The sequence below is a fragment of the Dysidea avara genome, chromosome 10 (assembly GCF_963678975.1).
Source record: "Dysidea avara chromosome 10, odDysAvar1.4, whole genome shotgun sequence".
In the NCBI taxonomy this organism is placed as follows: Eukaryota; Metazoa; Porifera; class Demospongiae; order Dictyoceratida; family Dysideidae; genus Dysidea; species Dysidea avara.
Window position 1 is genome coordinate 13,690,555 of NC_089281.1, and position 17,120 is coordinate 13,707,674.

A 17,120-nucleotide genomic window follows, 5' to 3' on the forward strand; every position below is an offset into this window, starting at 1 on the left:
TGAATGTCAACAATAACCTTTCTAAGTTTTAAATGGATAGTGTATAGCTATAGGTCATAAGACAACATTTTTGAATCCCATGATTTATGTGCAGATTGCCTAGAAGGGGCCCCTCTACTCTCATTGACAATGTATGGGAAAATTAGCAACAACTTCATATTGTATTGTATTGTATTATTGTATTAATGCTTTACAGTGACCAGCACTGAAGGTCTGCAGCAACATGTGCTGCAGCCTTAGGATTACCTAACCTAATTTCAAGGACTTAGACTTAGTGACTTATAGCTGAAAAGGTGAAACAGAAAAGGGGCCAAAATATCTCATGACTTAATTGTGTGAGGTGACTTAAGACATTGACACCTACAAATAATAATGTAAAATTTACTAGGTTGCTAGGGGCAACAGTTAATTTTCATTGTTATGAAATTTTCCCACGCGTTTTATGCAGTATACTCTTTATGGTGGTCGAGGGGGTGTGGCTCACCGACAATTAGACTCGAGGTTAGACTCGCCAGAAACGCTAGTTGATCATTCTGGACAGTTACTGTTCGTTGTATGTAAGTTGTGTACGACGTACAAACTTGTCATAATATAGTAATACTTGACCATACGTAGATGGCACTAAAGGACCGCGTGTCGCTTGACCGTTATCGAGTGCCTGGCGGGGCAATAAATGTACTGGAAAGTTTCGGGCCGTGTAAGTATTCTTCCCTAACTCAGCAACGAAAAATTAGAGATAGGTTCTCTTGGCCGAGTAACTTACACGTACCAGCAGGCCGCTAATACCATCTGTGATATTTAATTCCCCTCCACGCAGTGCCAAACCGGTAAAGTTAGAAGCTATAGCTTATAAAATTGGCGCCGGACATGCTTTGCAATTGCTGGACGCGCATGCAGGGAGAAAGTTTTTCACAACTGGTATAGTGATTGTCACTGATTAGTTCATGATCAGTGTAGCTAACTAGGGTCATAACCGTAGCAAGTAACTAGCTACTGATACTGTGACATATCCACGCTTTTAGCATAGCTATACTAGCCAGACAATATCAGTATACTATTAGGCCACAGAAACTTAATTATTAGTTTCTCATCCCCGCCCGCATCACTGCATGTTTTTCTTACCTCATCAAGGATTTTTGTACCACTGGTGGCTAAGGGATGCCAATCAGCACCTTTTATAGTTGGTACCTTGCTAGAAGCAGTCTAAGAAAATTGCATTTTGAGTCATTTTAGCTAGCTAATTCAGCTATCTAGTTAGTAAAAAATAAAATCCGCCCTCCCGCACTGGTATTTTGAATACAGGAGGATGAGAAACTAAGCCTTACCATCTTTTTGTGTTTATTTACCCCATATAGGTTATAATGAGTGACCAGGAAGACCACACAGCTTTACTACAGCCGAGTGATAGCAGTCAACATTCGGCATCCAATTCCCCAGAGGAGTCATCACATATACAAATACTAGTTGGTAACACAAGTAATAGTAGTACTCAAGATGAGCTGTCTTCTGCTCCACTATTAACCAAACCTGAGCAGATAAATGGAAAGGTGGAATCAAGCCACTACAGTAGAATTGTCAGGGATAACGATGTCTCAGATTCAGAAGTGCCATCTCTAATGAACCGAGTGAAGTTACACGTTTATAGCAGGCTATGGTTTATGAAAGGTGTCACTTCATTTGATGGGCTGAGATTTATGAACACAAAACCCCTGCGTCTTATAATTTGGACAGGGATTTTCTTTTTAAGCATGACAGCCATGACTTGGGTATTATATGTCATCACTGATCAGTACTTAGCCAGGAACACCAGCTTCACCAGACAGAAACATTTTCCCCAATCTCTTGAATTCCCAGCAATTACCATATGCAACCACAATCCTTATTACAGAATATCGGTCGGTAGTCCTACATATTATTCTCTTCCTATTGAAGCACAAGTTGCTATTAGGTACGAATACTACAAGAGAGATCGGTTATTTGAAGCAGACTATGAACACATCCTAGATCTACTGGATAATCGGTACAACATTTCTTATACAGAATTCAACCAGTCCGTCACCCTTGAAACTATTCTAAGGGAATATGGCCACAAGTTAGAATACGGATTTAAGCGATGTGAATTTGACGGTAAAGAATGTGGAATTGACAACTTTACAGAAGTGGTAACAGCATACGGTCTGTGTTACACATTCAACTTGGATAGCACAAGAAATGTCACTGGTGCTGGAACATCACACTCCTTGTTTCTAATGATTGACATTGAGCAGTATTCCTACATGTACTTCACTAGTCACACTGCAGGTTTACAAGTGTTCATTCATCCACAAGACGAGTATCCTTATTCTGGAGAGTTTCATGGCTTCTCAATACCACCAGGATTTGAAACACAGGTAGCAATATCACTAATTAATACTAAACTAATGGAACCACCATATGGTCAATGTGGGGATAGACCAATTAATAATCCTTACATTCTACCTTGTAAGATGTCAACCAGTTCTACTGAAGATGATGATATGAACACAACAAACTCTACTCATGAAGAGACTATGATGGACTGTCCTTCACCCATTAGACGTTACACTCGTCAAAGATGTTTAGATGAATGTGAAGCCATGTACCAAAATGAGACATGTGGATGTAAAGCTGATTACCTACCAGGAGATAATATTATTGTGTGTGACTTGAACATGTTGTTTGGGTGTCTACTAAATGCCACTGAACAGTTTGCTCAGATGAAGAACAGTCTGTGTGATTGTCCAATAGAATGTAATCAAGTCCAGTACAAAACTAAATTGTCTCAATCTTATTTTCCGGCTTACCAGTACACTTCACCACTACAACGACAGCTGTATGGACGTGTCTACTCACAAGAAATAATCAGACAAAATCTGTTGACTCTTTTGGTCTACTATGATCAGTTGGAATACACTGAGGTGGCGGAAGAGGCAGATTTCAAAACATTTCGTTATCTAGCTGACTTTGGAAGCAATCTAGGATTATTTACTGGTGCAGGAGTTCTGACATTTTTTGAACTGTTTGAACTTTGCCTATACTAGCTACATATACTATGCCACACACAGTCCTTTCACAATTACAATTGGCCAAATATTTCTTTGTGATTGATGTGTAATAAATGTGGTTTCACTTTGCACAGAACATATCCAACTTTTAAGTCTTGTATGATTTCCTTTTTGGAAAGTATTGATTGTTGCGAATCTATTACAGCAAACACTTGATTCTAGCGCTGTATTGCTGTACAGGCAACTGTATATCATTATACACACACATGTACACTACACACATGCGCACACACAGAGGAAAGTAAAATTGGTAGACTAAAATATATGGCTGTCTGTTTTGAATATGATGAGCTAGAATGTTGTACATTTTAATCAAATCAAAACATAAATACAGCATACATCTTGGTCCACAGCCGTAACTGTCTATGTTCAAAATATCACATGTATTGATACAGTGTCTTGTTAGTACAGTAGCCAGTGGAGTTTCATAAGAGACAAAATTGGTCCACACCAAACATGACAAGACATGTGATCACAAAGTCAACAACAACTATCACACATGGTAGCCATCCTGATGTAGTACCTGCCATTGCTGTATGAGAACATTGTAAGGCATAGCATATTGTTATATAGTGTTTCAAAATAAGGCCTTGTTAACCCTGTAGTACAAGTTGTGTAATTGTTAATGAAAACTTTGTAAGTATTCTGTAGACTGACAATGATTGAGTACTCACAAGTGCCAGCTAAGCCATACCCAGCTATATGTGTGACATGCTTCTGCCTGACATTAAGCAGTGTACAGTAACATGGCCAAACCAAGGTTAGGACTAGAATGGCTGGTAATCACAGCCCAAGCCCTGCCTAATCTGTTAGACTAAAGTGCCAATTGCATCAGTCAATGTACAGTAGCCTGGTACCAGGGGTATATAATCGTTTCAGCCACAATTCTGTATTGAAGAGCCAACAATATCCTCAACACAGCAATGCACAGTAATCATATCCTCGTCCTCCAGATCCTTTTCTTTGACTTATCATTTAGAGATTATGGGAGCTTATAATTGTTTAAATTCAAAATACTTGGCCACCCAGAACAATAAAACATTAACAGTAGCTATACATAAAGCAAACAAACTTAAAGCACTAGTTCACATAGTCAGCCCTTGTTTGTTATGTGTAAGTCTCACCCTTACATTGCAGAAAAGTCGGAAGGCTAGTTGACAATAGTAAAACACTATTTACATACATGAAGATGCCAAACACTACTATAGTAACTACTCGAGTATCAAAGCATTAAAAGTGCATGAAGGAAACTACAGCAAACTGCATACAATTGTATGGAAATGTATGAATAAAATTATACTGGCAGCATGAATTTTCCATAAATTTTAATGAATCTTCATGCTAATTCTATGAGCCTGGCAAAAAAATCTTATATTTCACCCTAACAGAACGATCACTGGAGTGAAATGGTAGCAGAAAAACTATGCAGTACATCAGTGCAAACAGGATGTTGAGTTTATATTTTGATTTGGTGGACCAGCTCTCCAAATTATGGACACAATAGAGAAATCCTCCTAATAAAGACAATTTTTGGTCCTAACAAGGCTGGCTCCAGACAGTTTTACCTCTCTTTATTGTAACTAAACTTCTGGGTTCCAAAGTCTCTGTTAAAGAGAGGTTCCAGTACACATTCTAATATCAAGCCTTGTGGTTAAGTAAGTATATTACCTTTAAACACTTGAAATCTGGTCACTACTTGTAATACTTGCGGCAACACACTGGTCCAATCTCCCGCCCAAATGTATGCTGGTATAGCAAGTAATTTGCTAAAGCTGGATATCACCACGGCTTTGTATGTGTCCACAATCATAGATATACTAAACAATTAGGATAACACAATATGCACCACAGGTAGAACAACTAACAATGGAGCACGTAGCATATACATTACTATAATGTTGAGTACTGCTAGTTGAACAGCCAGCTCTAAAAAAACCACTCACAACATCTGAGTATCATCTCTCTCTCTTACCAGCTATTGAGACAACCAACATGGAATAAAACATCAGTTGAGACTTCTCAAAATCATTAGAATCAATTCCGCACAAGATGTATTTCAGGTGTATTTCCATGTGTCAAGGAAAACAGAAATATCTGAGCAACCGGATAGTACAAAATTTGTCTTATTGATACATCTAATTAATAAAAATTTATCTTTGTCGCTACACGTTTACATAGCACAAAAAATGGCAAAATTTTATACTTTGCCCAAGCTTTGCACCATGTACATTGTTCAGGATATAAGCTGCACACAATAGCAATAGAATAGTTAATCGCAGCAGTACCTGTTGTTATATACAATGATAGATATGCAACTAGCAACTCACTGGTATAGATAAAGGTACATTACACATGAGATGACGGTAGGACTCCAGTCGAAGTAGCAGCACATCCACTAGAATAGTGACAGTGTCCATCTCCACGTATTTATCGAGAACTTCACCGCAATGGTCCTGCATGGGATATACCTTGTGTACAGTAATGCATTTCTTGATGGTCTTATTACAAGCGCATCTAGTCTAGGTCTAGTGTTTACCACTTGTACTTACACATCGTGTGAGTTGAAGTGAGCCACCAGAGAACTCTCTGAACAGTTCTTTACCATCTCCAACTTTCTCTCCACATTCTACACAAATTATTGGCATCACACTGCCTATGAGTTTAGCGCATCCAACAAAAGCGCGCGTTCAAGGAAGCGCCAAAATATCATAAATTGATTGATTGCTGTACACGCTGACATGTTAGGACACCTGTTAGGACCTCGGGTAGAATTAACCAATATACTGTGTCTCCCGGAAAAAAATCTAGAAATTTAGACTCTGTATCTCAGTGGAGTAGTACGTAGCAGAAACAGTATTGGTAAGTGGGTAAATACTCTTTTGTTGTGCTGTGCAGTGTGTATCCACTGCAGTACAACAGTAGCTAGCTGACAGAGCCGGAGTCCACGGTCCAGCCTGTCCAGCATTGGCCGGACCACTTTTCAGCTACTTGAATTTGTAATAAAATCGAGATACTCTAATAGAGCAGTCATCAGAATTTGAATTGAATTTGGTTTTAAACTCCTATATTCGGCATAGCTGTTCTTCCATATAGGAGGAGTATACACAGTACATACATACATGTACATAATATACATACGCAGCACTTACGTACATACATACATACATGCATACATACATACATACATACATACATACATACATACATACATACATACATGTATAGTATAATATATATGTTACATAATAATTATTACAAAAAAAAGCAAACTTAAGTTTTAAAATCAGTAAGTAAATGTAAAGTGGAAGTATAATTCTTGATAGTTATGGATATATAAATAGTTAGGTAATTGATTCCACCATTTTATTGTTTGTATTCTAAAATATCGTTGTGTACTTGATAAATGACATCTTTCAGTGTTTGCATAAGTTGTGGGGTGCCGTGTGTTGTGATTATGAAGTGAACCAAATAAGATAGGAGGATCTAGAGGAATAACATTGTCCTGAGAGTAGTGATAATGGTGCATAACACAGAGACAATGATAACGAATATGATTTTTAATTGGTAGCCATGATAGGTTGTTACGATACTTAGATACATGATCATACTTACGTAAAGAGTAAACTATACGTATGCCCCAGTTCTGCAGACATTGTAATCTATCTACTAGGTTCTGTGTGAGTGGTGGTCCCCACACGGGGAGTGCATAATCTAGATGTGATATTACAAGCGAGTTAATAAGCATTTTAATGATGGTAGTTGAAAGTGATTTTCTATTAGAGTTAACCCAGAATAGGTGATAAGACATTTTTTTGCATACTTGAGATATCTGATCTCTCCAATTTAATTAGCTTGCTATCAAACACAATTCCTAGATATTTTTGATTGCTAACTTCTTTTAAAACATCATCGTCAATAGAAAACACTGGAGGTGATTCATCATCACTAACAGATTTTGGCTTGAACCACATTTCTTCACATTTAACTTCATCTTGCTTTCTGAAATAAAACATGATATTAACTGCAAATTCTCACACATTTTCCTTTGAACATCTGAATAATTGACACCAGAACAAATTATAGCTGTATCATCAGCAAATTGCAGGAGAATACCATGTTTAACATATAAGGACATTTCATTCATATACATGCACTAAAAACAAAAGAGGCCCTAAGGCACTTCCTTGAGGTATACCACCTTTAACTAATCCCCAATCAGAATATTTTCCGTTAAACTTGACACGTTGAAAACGATCACTTAAATAATCTGTGAACCATGCTAGTTCAACATCACATACACCAAGAGAGTTAAGCCTCTGAAGCAAAATAACATGGTCAAGAGAGTCAAAAGCTTTCCTTAGGTCAAGGAAAGCAACACAAGCAATAGTCTTGTTATCAATTGCATGTATAATAGTGTCAATTGCAGTTAGTAATAGTTGCTCTGTAGATCTCCCTCTTCTATAAGCTCCTTGATAATCAAACAGTAAACCATTCTTTTCAAAATATGAATTAAGTTGGTAAGCCACAATCTTTTCAAGAAGCTTTGCAATTATGGGAACTACAGAGATTGGTCTAAAATTTCCAGGGTCTTCAAAAGAACCAGATTTATGAATTGGGGTTACATTACATTTTTCCACTCTGAGGGAATGGTACCAGATGGCAATGATTTATTGTATAATAAAGTTAATGGGAAAATGATTTCTGGTGCTATTTGTTTAAGAAAAGAAGCTGAAAAACCATCAGGGCCAACTGACTTTCTTACATCAAGCTTTTTAAGCAAGGACATAACAATAGATGGATCAACAGTATCAAAACAAAATTTATTAATAGTAGCATTAATGTTAATATTTGGAGTAAAACTACTTGTTGGTTGATGGTTGATGGTAATAGCAACATTACGAAAAAATTCATTAATATCATCTAGAGACAATCGCTTACTATCAATAGCACTATGATGATTACTGCTATCACAACCAATAACATTGTTGACACCAGCCCACAGGCGAGCTGAAGAAGTTGGATCTTTTTTGTGTTATACAATAAAGTTTGCAAATAAGCTAGTTTTGCTTCACGAACAAGAACCTTTAATCTATTTTTATCTCCTTATAAACAGCAACATCATTTGAATCATGAGACGCCTCAGCTTTACATTTAGCTAGCTTCTTACTCTTAATAGCTGATAGTAAAGAAGGTGTCATTCATGGAGTAGGACCTCTTGACTTCTTCTTTGATGATAATTGAAGAGGAGCATAAAAATCAAGACAGCTTTTTAATAAATAGAACAAAAGAAATGCCACATATCATTCGCATCATCATAAATTTCCATGACTTGCCATGGAGCAGTTCTAATTGCTTTCCTCATCTCATCCCAATTACAATTGCAAAATGAGCGTATTATGACAGGATTAACAACTTGTTTAAGTGATGGAATTGCAACCTCCAATATCTGAGCTCTGTGATCACTTAATCCAACAGCTTGATAACACTTACTAACAGATAGCACTGGTGTACCCAATGCATGATCAATTAAAGTTGCAGATGTTTTGGTAACATGTGATGCTTCACCATTATGCTGAATAAACTGAAAATCAGATAATAATTCCACATAGTTCTTTTAGATTCCTGTATTTTTGTGTAAATCTATATTGAGATCTCCAACAACTACTACATATTTAGTTAAAGACAATAATTGTTCAAATACATTACTAAGTTCAGTTAAACAGACCTTTACATCAGTAGATGGAGATCTATAAACACTAACAATATCTGATCTGGAATGTTTGCATATAGTATGTTCACGTTGAGCTGAATCCTCAAAAACATTTAATAACTCATGGACGCAATTACACACGATCTTGAAATTTGGCTCATTTGTAGTACTGCTTGACCCGCTAAAAAGATTTCAAAATCTTTTTGTTCAAATGTTTTACATAATATTTACAGCCAATCAAAATTTTCACAATACATTTCCTATGGGGAAGCCATATAACTACAGTGTCCATTACAGCCCTTTCCCGAAATTGTAATGGAGCCAAACCGTACGTGTCTGTTGTTGACACCTTTGCTGTTACCAATAATCATCTGGTTGACTGAAATGTTAACTCTGTTGAGAAAAAATCTACTTTTAATTTTTAGCTGTTTTTCAGGATTCAGCTCAACGTGAACATACTATAGTATAAGGCAGCAAGATACATCTAATAACTGACAATTATTTTCGATATCAATACATACTGAATGTCTTTCAATTGATAAAGATTCTGAAATTAGTAAACATGAACCAGGATAATATTTAGATCTCATAGATTTAGCTGATGACATAGTACGATGATGTAGTGGAGAAAAAAATGTATGAAAACCTTTCACATTAATAGGAGGGCTTTGTGGAGAAATCCATATTTCGCTAAAACAAAATATGACATTTTTATTAATACTCTCATTTGTCCATTGAGAAATCTCAATCATCTTTGAATGTATTCCCTGTATGTTATGGTGTACAATTCTGATTCCATTAAAAGATGACGTAAGTACATCGATAGTAGAAGGTAATGTGTTATGTGGCACCTCTATATCAGTGTTTATGTCATGAACTTCTAAATTGGGTAAAATTGCAAATAAACAGGAAGGACACTGCCAGGAAAATTCAGAATATACTGCAATAGAACAGTCATTGCAGTACTCTAATAGAGCACAATCTAGTCCCTCCTTCTCTACTTACCGCCCAGACATTGTTCTTTACAATGAAGGAAACAACTCAATAGCCTTGTTAGAATTGACATGTCCCTTAGACTCAGTAGAGCATCTCAACTCTGCTAGGGATAGAAAACAAAGGAAGAGAGCTTCAGTCAGAATTTGATTGTCTAGGTCTTCCTTGTTTTTATGATACATCTTATTGCCTCGGATTACAGTCGGTCTTGTATAAATGCCTGGTCCCATTTAGTCGCCAGGGGTATACAGCATCATAACAAAAATAAAAAAACTGGGTCTCAAATAAACGTCTAGTGCAGTCATTATTTTTAACAACAGATGAGTTTCATAATAAGAAATTTTAAACTGTTGCCCCTAGCAACCTGAATTTTACATTATTTTGTAGGTGCGAAAGTCAAAAGTAAAGTCTCCAATTTTAAAAGGATAGCATATAGGTCATGAGATATGACATTTTAAAGTTTGCAGGTTTTCCCCCATACATTAGCTATCTATGAGAGGGGGTAAGTTGCCCCTTCTGGGCAATCACATGGATAATATATGGGAAAACCACAAGTTTATACTCTGTCATTTTAAAATTTGGAGGGGTTAATTGTGAGATTCACACCTACAAATAATGTAAGAAATGGCATTAATTGAATTTGTTGTTTTCCCACACATTATCTATGTGATTGCCCAGAAGGGGCAATTGTTGCCCCCTCTCATAGACAATGTATGGAAAAACGACAAACTTTAAAATGTTATATCTCATGACCAATATGTGCTATCCTTTTAAAATTTGGACATGTTACTATAGACATTCACCCCTACAAATATTGTAAAATTCAGATTGCTAGGGGCAACTTTTGTTATGAAATTCATCCATTCCGGGTAGTGTTATAAATGATGAAGTGAAGAACATTTTATAGAGTTCCTTTTAAACTTGAATCTGTGAAAGATGCTGAGGGAAACATCAAGGAGAGTCCAGGAGAGTACAACACCAAGGTATGAAGTTAACTCATGAATGTTTATCAGGTATATAAATGCTGGTCTCATATAGTCGCCGGTCTCATTTAGTAGCTGGGGTAAAAAGTTGCTTGAAAGAAATAAATGCCCAGGCCATAATTCAAGACAATACGGTAAGCGTTTTAGGTCACTACTTGCCATCATCTTTGTCATCATTTCAGAACTATGTTAACTTAGTCAAAGTGAGATCAAGATTGCTAAATTTTCCTGCAGACACATTTTTGACTTGTTGCTGCTGCTTCAATCTCTTCTTCAAGAATATTTTTGGCAAGAGATTGCCCAGAATAGTCGGGGGAATCTTGAAAGCTGACCACTTTATACTCAAGTTTTTGTGTTTTTCCCTTGCCACACCCACTTGTGGGGCATTTTATTGCCTTTTCTGTGGTTGTGTGTGTCTGAGGACTCACTCACTAGTTAGCTATTTATGAATAATGATCACAGTATTGTTACTGGAATCAAGGTGGTGAGGACACCACCCAGACAATCAGCACCCACAAATACTTTAATGCATGCTCCTACCAAGAATTGCCTGGAACTTGTGGGCTGTTGTAGAAAAGATTTTTATAGCTCTAGGCTATTTGATATGGTGTTCATTGTTTGCTCCCAACGACCTCTGGTAAGTTTAAGGGACTAAGTTCAAACTTTCAGTAAATAAACCAGTAAATTCACATGTATTTGTATGGCTTCTCATAGTTTTTAATGGGGATTCAGCAAACAATGGTAGTATACTTTAGATTATTTCAGAGAATAAGCTTAGTATGTTTGAGGGCATAATGATTAGAAAGATTGGTATTGAATTGATAGCTTCTACAGAAAATCAGTTCAACCAATTCATCCAGATCAGCACTGATTTGATGCTAGATTGGTAGATTGGTACATTCTAATCTAAGCCCCTGCTATTCTATATTCTATACGTCTATGGCTCTATGCTCCTGCTGGTCTATACGTCTAAGTATTGAGTCTAAGCCCTGCTTATAGCTATATCTTTTCTAGAATTAGTTCTGGAACAGGTCATATCTAACCGCTGCATGCATACACAAAAACCTGTAAAAAGTTAACAAGTGAAATGCACTCAATGTGTAGACCACTCTAATAGAACAGTCACATAAGTGGTAGCAAGGTTTTGCACACTGTTGCAGTTTTTTGTTGACCTCCACTATATCTGAAATTGAATTTAATACTATCAAGAATGTCAAATGAGTAAGAGGAGTGGCCTTAGTTAGCTAGTTTGTATAGACTCAGCTATACGTAGCTTGTCTACTTCCACCTAGAATTGACAAAAAACACCCTATACCTGTGTTTCAGTTGCTACATTTAAACCTTTTTTTAAGCTAGTGCTTCACTGAACTTCAAAAGTACCAAAATTATCACAAATAATATAGATAAGTTCGAAAATAAAATGATTTTTGCATTCGACGTCTAATCACGTTACCACTTCTGGGAAAAAAAGGGCTATCTACAATACCAGTTAAATCTGCTCAAGGGTAGCTCTGTAAATCACTACCGCATAATAGCTTATAAGTTTCATGGGAAGGGTACCTAAAGTGGCATATGAGGGCACATGATGTTGTCCAAGCATCAACATTTTTGGACAGTGGTTTTACAAGGTCACTGCAGCCACACGATATAACCAAATCCTTTCATGTTTTATACGTGGAGGTTATAGTTATAGGTCTTCATAATAGTGTAATAATTGATCGAGTCTTGTTGCTCTTCTAAGAAATATTGTGTCCGAAAGTACATGGATACCTGAGCTGCTCTATGTACCCATGTGTTTTTTGTCATGACCCATGAAAACACTCTCGTTGACCCACAATGCATGCAGTGTGTAGACAGTACAAGTAAAGATTTTGAAGGGCTTGTGTCTTCCCATTAAAACTATTAAACAATATTGTCTCTATTGGGATAACACTGCTGGACTTTCAATAAAAATGCGATGCTGGTGAGAAGTCAATGTATTAAAGTTTAGGTTGAGTGCAAAAGAAGTTCCAGAGTGCATGTTTTGGCATGCCTAGACTGCATGGATCAACCGCTATTTACAGGTTTTATACCCCATGCAGACAGGTCTCTAAACATGCACATGTGCTGTGGCTACTAGACATTCTAGTAAGTCATAAAATATGCCAGATGGCATCACTGGCTGACAGAAATTTATCATATGGTCTAGATGTCATGAACCTTTAATGTCACAACACTGACATATTTTTGTAGTTGGTGAGAGGCAGCTATTGTCATTGTCAGCATGTAATGACCTTTTTTTTTGGTCTTCAACTTATAGCTAGGCTGAAGTTGTGATTCAGAGTGGAACCCTCCTTGCCCCTGGGGCCCCACTTTAACTCTTTTCCCTGGGCCCCTTAATTTCTCTGAGTGGCCCTGTGTGTACGTATACGCCCTATAAAGTTTATTATGTCGTGGGAGTGACTCAAAACTGGGTATGATAAAATACAACATACCATTGTATGGTTTGAGTTAACTTCATACATGTATAGGCTACAGTAGCTAAGTGCATTAGAACTTAGAAGCTTACTCCTCCATGTTGATACAACAATGTGAATGATGAAACTAGTGTATCTAATTGAACTGTGTACTGTTCCACTATATAGGGAATGCATGCGAATCCTGTGTAGCAAGAGGTTAGAGTCAATCTTTACATTGAAACTAGACATTGAAAGAAAATGAATTTTTAAAATAGTAAATATACAAAAAGCCAACAAAAACTTTTTATATTATCGGTCACTATCTGGGCTCACTAGGGACCCACAAAGAATGCTACTGCAGGAAGTCAGAAACATGATGTTGAATGCAGAAAAAAATCCCAGTGACTTGATCCACAGGCAGATATAGTGCCTGAGGAGCCATGATATCTCCGACTGTGCTGTGACTTGATCTCCAGACAACTTGCAGGTACTATACTAAGTGTTAAAACAAATTATTGTCTGTATGGACACTTCTGATGACAACTTGAACATATATAAAGTCTATGAATGTACTGCATGCAGTATAATGTACAGGAATACATAGCTATATGCATGTACTTTGTTTGATGTAATCGCTGGTGGCATGGACTAAGTGATGACTAGCTGTAGTGTCATAAAACTGATATACGTACTATTGTATATCTGTCAATTTTTTTATTTATTTATTTTCCAAAGATGTGCAGCCTCAGTTTGAGGATTAATGCACATACGAAACATGCATGCAATATGTATTACAATATGATTGATTATGGGATTACTGATTGATAGGGGAAAGTAAAAATAGTTTCAGTTGATGCTTAAAAATTTGTATTGCATGTTGTTGGATTGGATCAGGTGGGAGTAAATTCCACAGTCTTATTGATCTAGGGAAGAATGAGTTACTGTATTGATTGGTCCTTGCATAGATATGATGAAATCTTTGGTTGTGTCCTCTGGTGTTAGAAGTGGCAGGGATTAAATCAACAGGACAGGAGATATGTCAATGAGATTATGAACAATTTTGTAGAGGAGGGTGATACTGGGTACTTGTCTGCGATATTCTAAACTGTCAATGGAAGTACATTAATAGACAAATTTCATAATAACAAAAAAATCAACCGTTGCTCCTAGCAACCTAAAATTTACATTGTTTGTAGGTGTCAATGTCTTAAGTCACCTCTCCAAAGATAACATATATAAGTCATGAGATATGACATTTCAAAGTTGCAATTTTCCCATACATTGTCAATGAGAGGAGCAAAAGTTGCCCCTTCTTAGAAATCACACAAATCATGGGATTCAAAGAATGTGATATCTTATGATCTATATACACTATACATTTAAAACTTGGAGAAATTATTGTTGACATTCACACTTACAAATTACGTAAAAGTGAGATATATACACTTTTGAATTTTTGGTTTTTGCATATGTTGAAATACTTCATTTTTGTGATTGCCCAGAAGGGGCAACTGTAGCCCTCTCACATAGATATGTATGGGAAAACCACAAACTTCAAAATGTCATATCTTATGACATATATAGCTATCCTTTCAAATTTTGGAGAAGTTACTTTAGACATTATCACCTAAAAATCATGGGAAATTCAGGTTGCTAGGGACAACAGTTATTATTATATGCTATAAAGCCTTATTATGGAATTTGTCTATTGTTGTTCTAACATCGTTGGTTTCCATACTCTGTACATGTATTATTCATGTTCTATTGCTATATAACTTTGCAGATACTGCACACTAGCAACTTTTTTGTCTTTTCTGCTTGTTTCATGCAGCAAAGAGAAACTGCAGTTGTAACAAATAGCAATATAAACATTATTGTCTGCACACTAAGGGAGATAATGGCAAACAGAAAAGTTTATATGTGATGGAGAAGCCACCTCTATAAAGTGGCTAACTTAACTACAATTAAGTGAGTAATTTATGCAGTAATCCGCACCTGTCTAATACATACTTATATAGCCAAAATACCTGTGGATTAGTCAACTGTAGCTTCTCTTCCTTGCATGAAACAAGCAGAGTACACATATCAAAGATCATACAACAACGGAACAATGTCAGAAAACCAACAATGTTTAGGAAGTTATAAGAACTCCTTCAGGTAGTTAGTGTAATATGTTAACAGTATATATTATTGGAGTATCACTGATGAAGTGATCGGCACTCTGTCATATAATACACATATCCATAACATATGTTACATCAGTACAGTAGTCTACAATTCAATATTTCAGATCAAGTGTATCTCTCTGTATAATTATGCAGTCTTTGATGACAAGGTCACTTTTGATTATCTACTGGTGATAGTAACCGTTGATTCAACTTGGTTACTGATGATAACCAAGCCTTCCTAAGAGAGTGCTCTACTAAGGTGTTACTTGTATTAGCAGTGTTTTTGCTGAATGCATGTATACTCCTGCCCAGTTAGACACTCCCCTCATATAAATGTTATGAATTCATGTGTAGTCAGTATTGACTCAACACATAGGGTTGCAACATGTGCTTCAAAGTGATGTCACGTATTTCTGATATGACATTAAGGTTTTCATGTTTGTACTGAAACATGTCTGTCTAGCTTATAATATTTGAAAAAGAGAAGCCAAGCCTTGTGCCTATACAAACTGAAGTAATGGGTCTTGTTAATATCTAACACACAATGCAATTCCTTGTGATGTCGCCAGGAATTAAGTTTGACAATGTCCTTAGGTCACTGATGACTTGCTTTTTAGCCATCCATGTAAGACTAATATCATTACTATGATGCTTTCACACATGGCCGTACTACTGGCATATCGATACTACTATGTATTTTAGTGTGAGCTGCATTTAGCAAAGCTTCCAATGATGCTTCTTGAATTACTAGGTATGACAGTATGATAACCTCACAAACTGTTGCTTAATATACATCCTACAATAACCCAATAAGAACATACACCAAGGACAGTTGTCTTGAAGCTGCTAGCAGTTAGCTTTGCCATATACTCACAAATCGTATGGCAGAAATTCATTATGGAGAATAAAAATATTAGTAGACTATAAGTGGAAACCTTTTTTAAGTGGCCATGCATGCATGCAGTGTTAATCCATGACATTTCTGTGGTCTCTTCAACTCCTTCTCAACCCTCCACTATTGAAAGATAGAACTAACTGATAACATTGACTTCCATCAGAACATCACTTGCCTCTCTGTGTGCTTGTGTATATGACGCATGTTGATGTGCAGGAACTAGTGACATTTGAAAATGAGGCCACTCGCTGCTGTGACTCACATAATCTGCATGCATGGACACTTGATTGGTGGTCTGACCTGGAAAATCAGGACACCTTGCAAGACATACAGGTGTTCATAATACACAGGCTTAACTTTACCATGCAGTATATTTACCTCCAGTATCTGCATGCTATTATGAAAGTTTTACAATGACCAGCATTGAAGGTCCAATAGCAACTTGTGCGGTTTACCTATCCTATGGCCAAAGAAAGGCAAAAAAATTCCTCCGACCTCAGGATTTGAACTGCAGACCACCCAATGTATAGACAGGCACCACACTCATGCAGTCTCCTCCATGGGATGGATTTTTTTAAAGCTTTACAGTGACCAGCACTGAAAGTATGACACTGGCAACTGTTAGTGGGTTTGTGGAATCAACTTTGTAACAGAAAACCTACCATAAAAATGAATAGGGACTAAACCAGAATGCATTTGTATTATCACATGTTTGGCTTCTCCCAATGTATATGGTCTTGGTATATGAAATAATTTTATCAAATGAAACAACTCTTGTTCGAGTGTTTGAAATATTATGCATTTGTTATAGTTGCATATACATGGATTTACTCCCATGCATGTTACAGGG

General features: G+C 36.7%; 2 protein-coding genes and 1 long non-coding RNA gene across 4 annotated transcripts; 2 read left to right on the forward strand and 1 right to left on the reverse strand.

The window, feature by feature from the left end:
- The first annotated feature begins 464 nt into the window (after window positions 1-464).
- On the forward strand, window positions 465-3,401 carry LOC136269199 (acid-sensing ion channel 5-like). Its single transcript, XM_066064701.1, has 2 exons — window positions 465-557; window positions 1,356-3,401. Exon 2 carries the CDS (start codon window positions 1,362-1,364, stop codon window positions 3,057-3,059), a length of 1,698 nt encoding a protein of 565 aa, XP_065920773.1. The 5' UTR covers window positions 465-557; window positions 1,356-1,361; the 3' UTR covers window positions 3,060-3,401.
- On the reverse strand, window positions 3,261-5,792 carry LOC136269218 (protein ARV1-like). Of its 2 annotated transcripts, XM_066064722.1 has the most exons (8): window positions 5,633-5,792; window positions 5,411-5,536; window positions 5,325-5,368; window positions 5,056-5,144; window positions 4,949-5,009; window positions 4,752-4,900; window positions 4,649-4,687; window positions 3,261-4,597 (listed from the first exon to the last, which is right to left on the reverse strand). In XM_066064722.1, the coding sequence occupies exons 1-8, from the start codon at window positions 5,726-5,728 to the stop codon at window positions 4,431-4,433; spliced, it is 771 nt and encodes a 256-aa protein (XP_065920794.1). In that variant the 5' UTR covers window positions 5,729-5,792; the 3' UTR covers window positions 3,261-4,430. The 2 variants fall into 2 exon arrangements, with proteins under 2 accessions (XP_065920794.1, XP_065920795.1); XM_066064723.1 differs by lacking the exon at window positions 4,649-4,687 and having other exon boundaries at window positions 3,287-3,615.
- LOC136269234 (uncharacterized) lies at window positions 5,770-15,536 on the forward strand. The gene is made up of 3 exons (XR_010707250.1): window positions 5,770-5,942; window positions 13,544-13,694; window positions 15,039-15,536. It is a non-coding gene; the product is annotated as an uncharacterized lncRNA (long non-coding RNA).
- The last annotated feature ends 1,584 nt before the right edge of the window (window positions 15,537-17,120 follow it).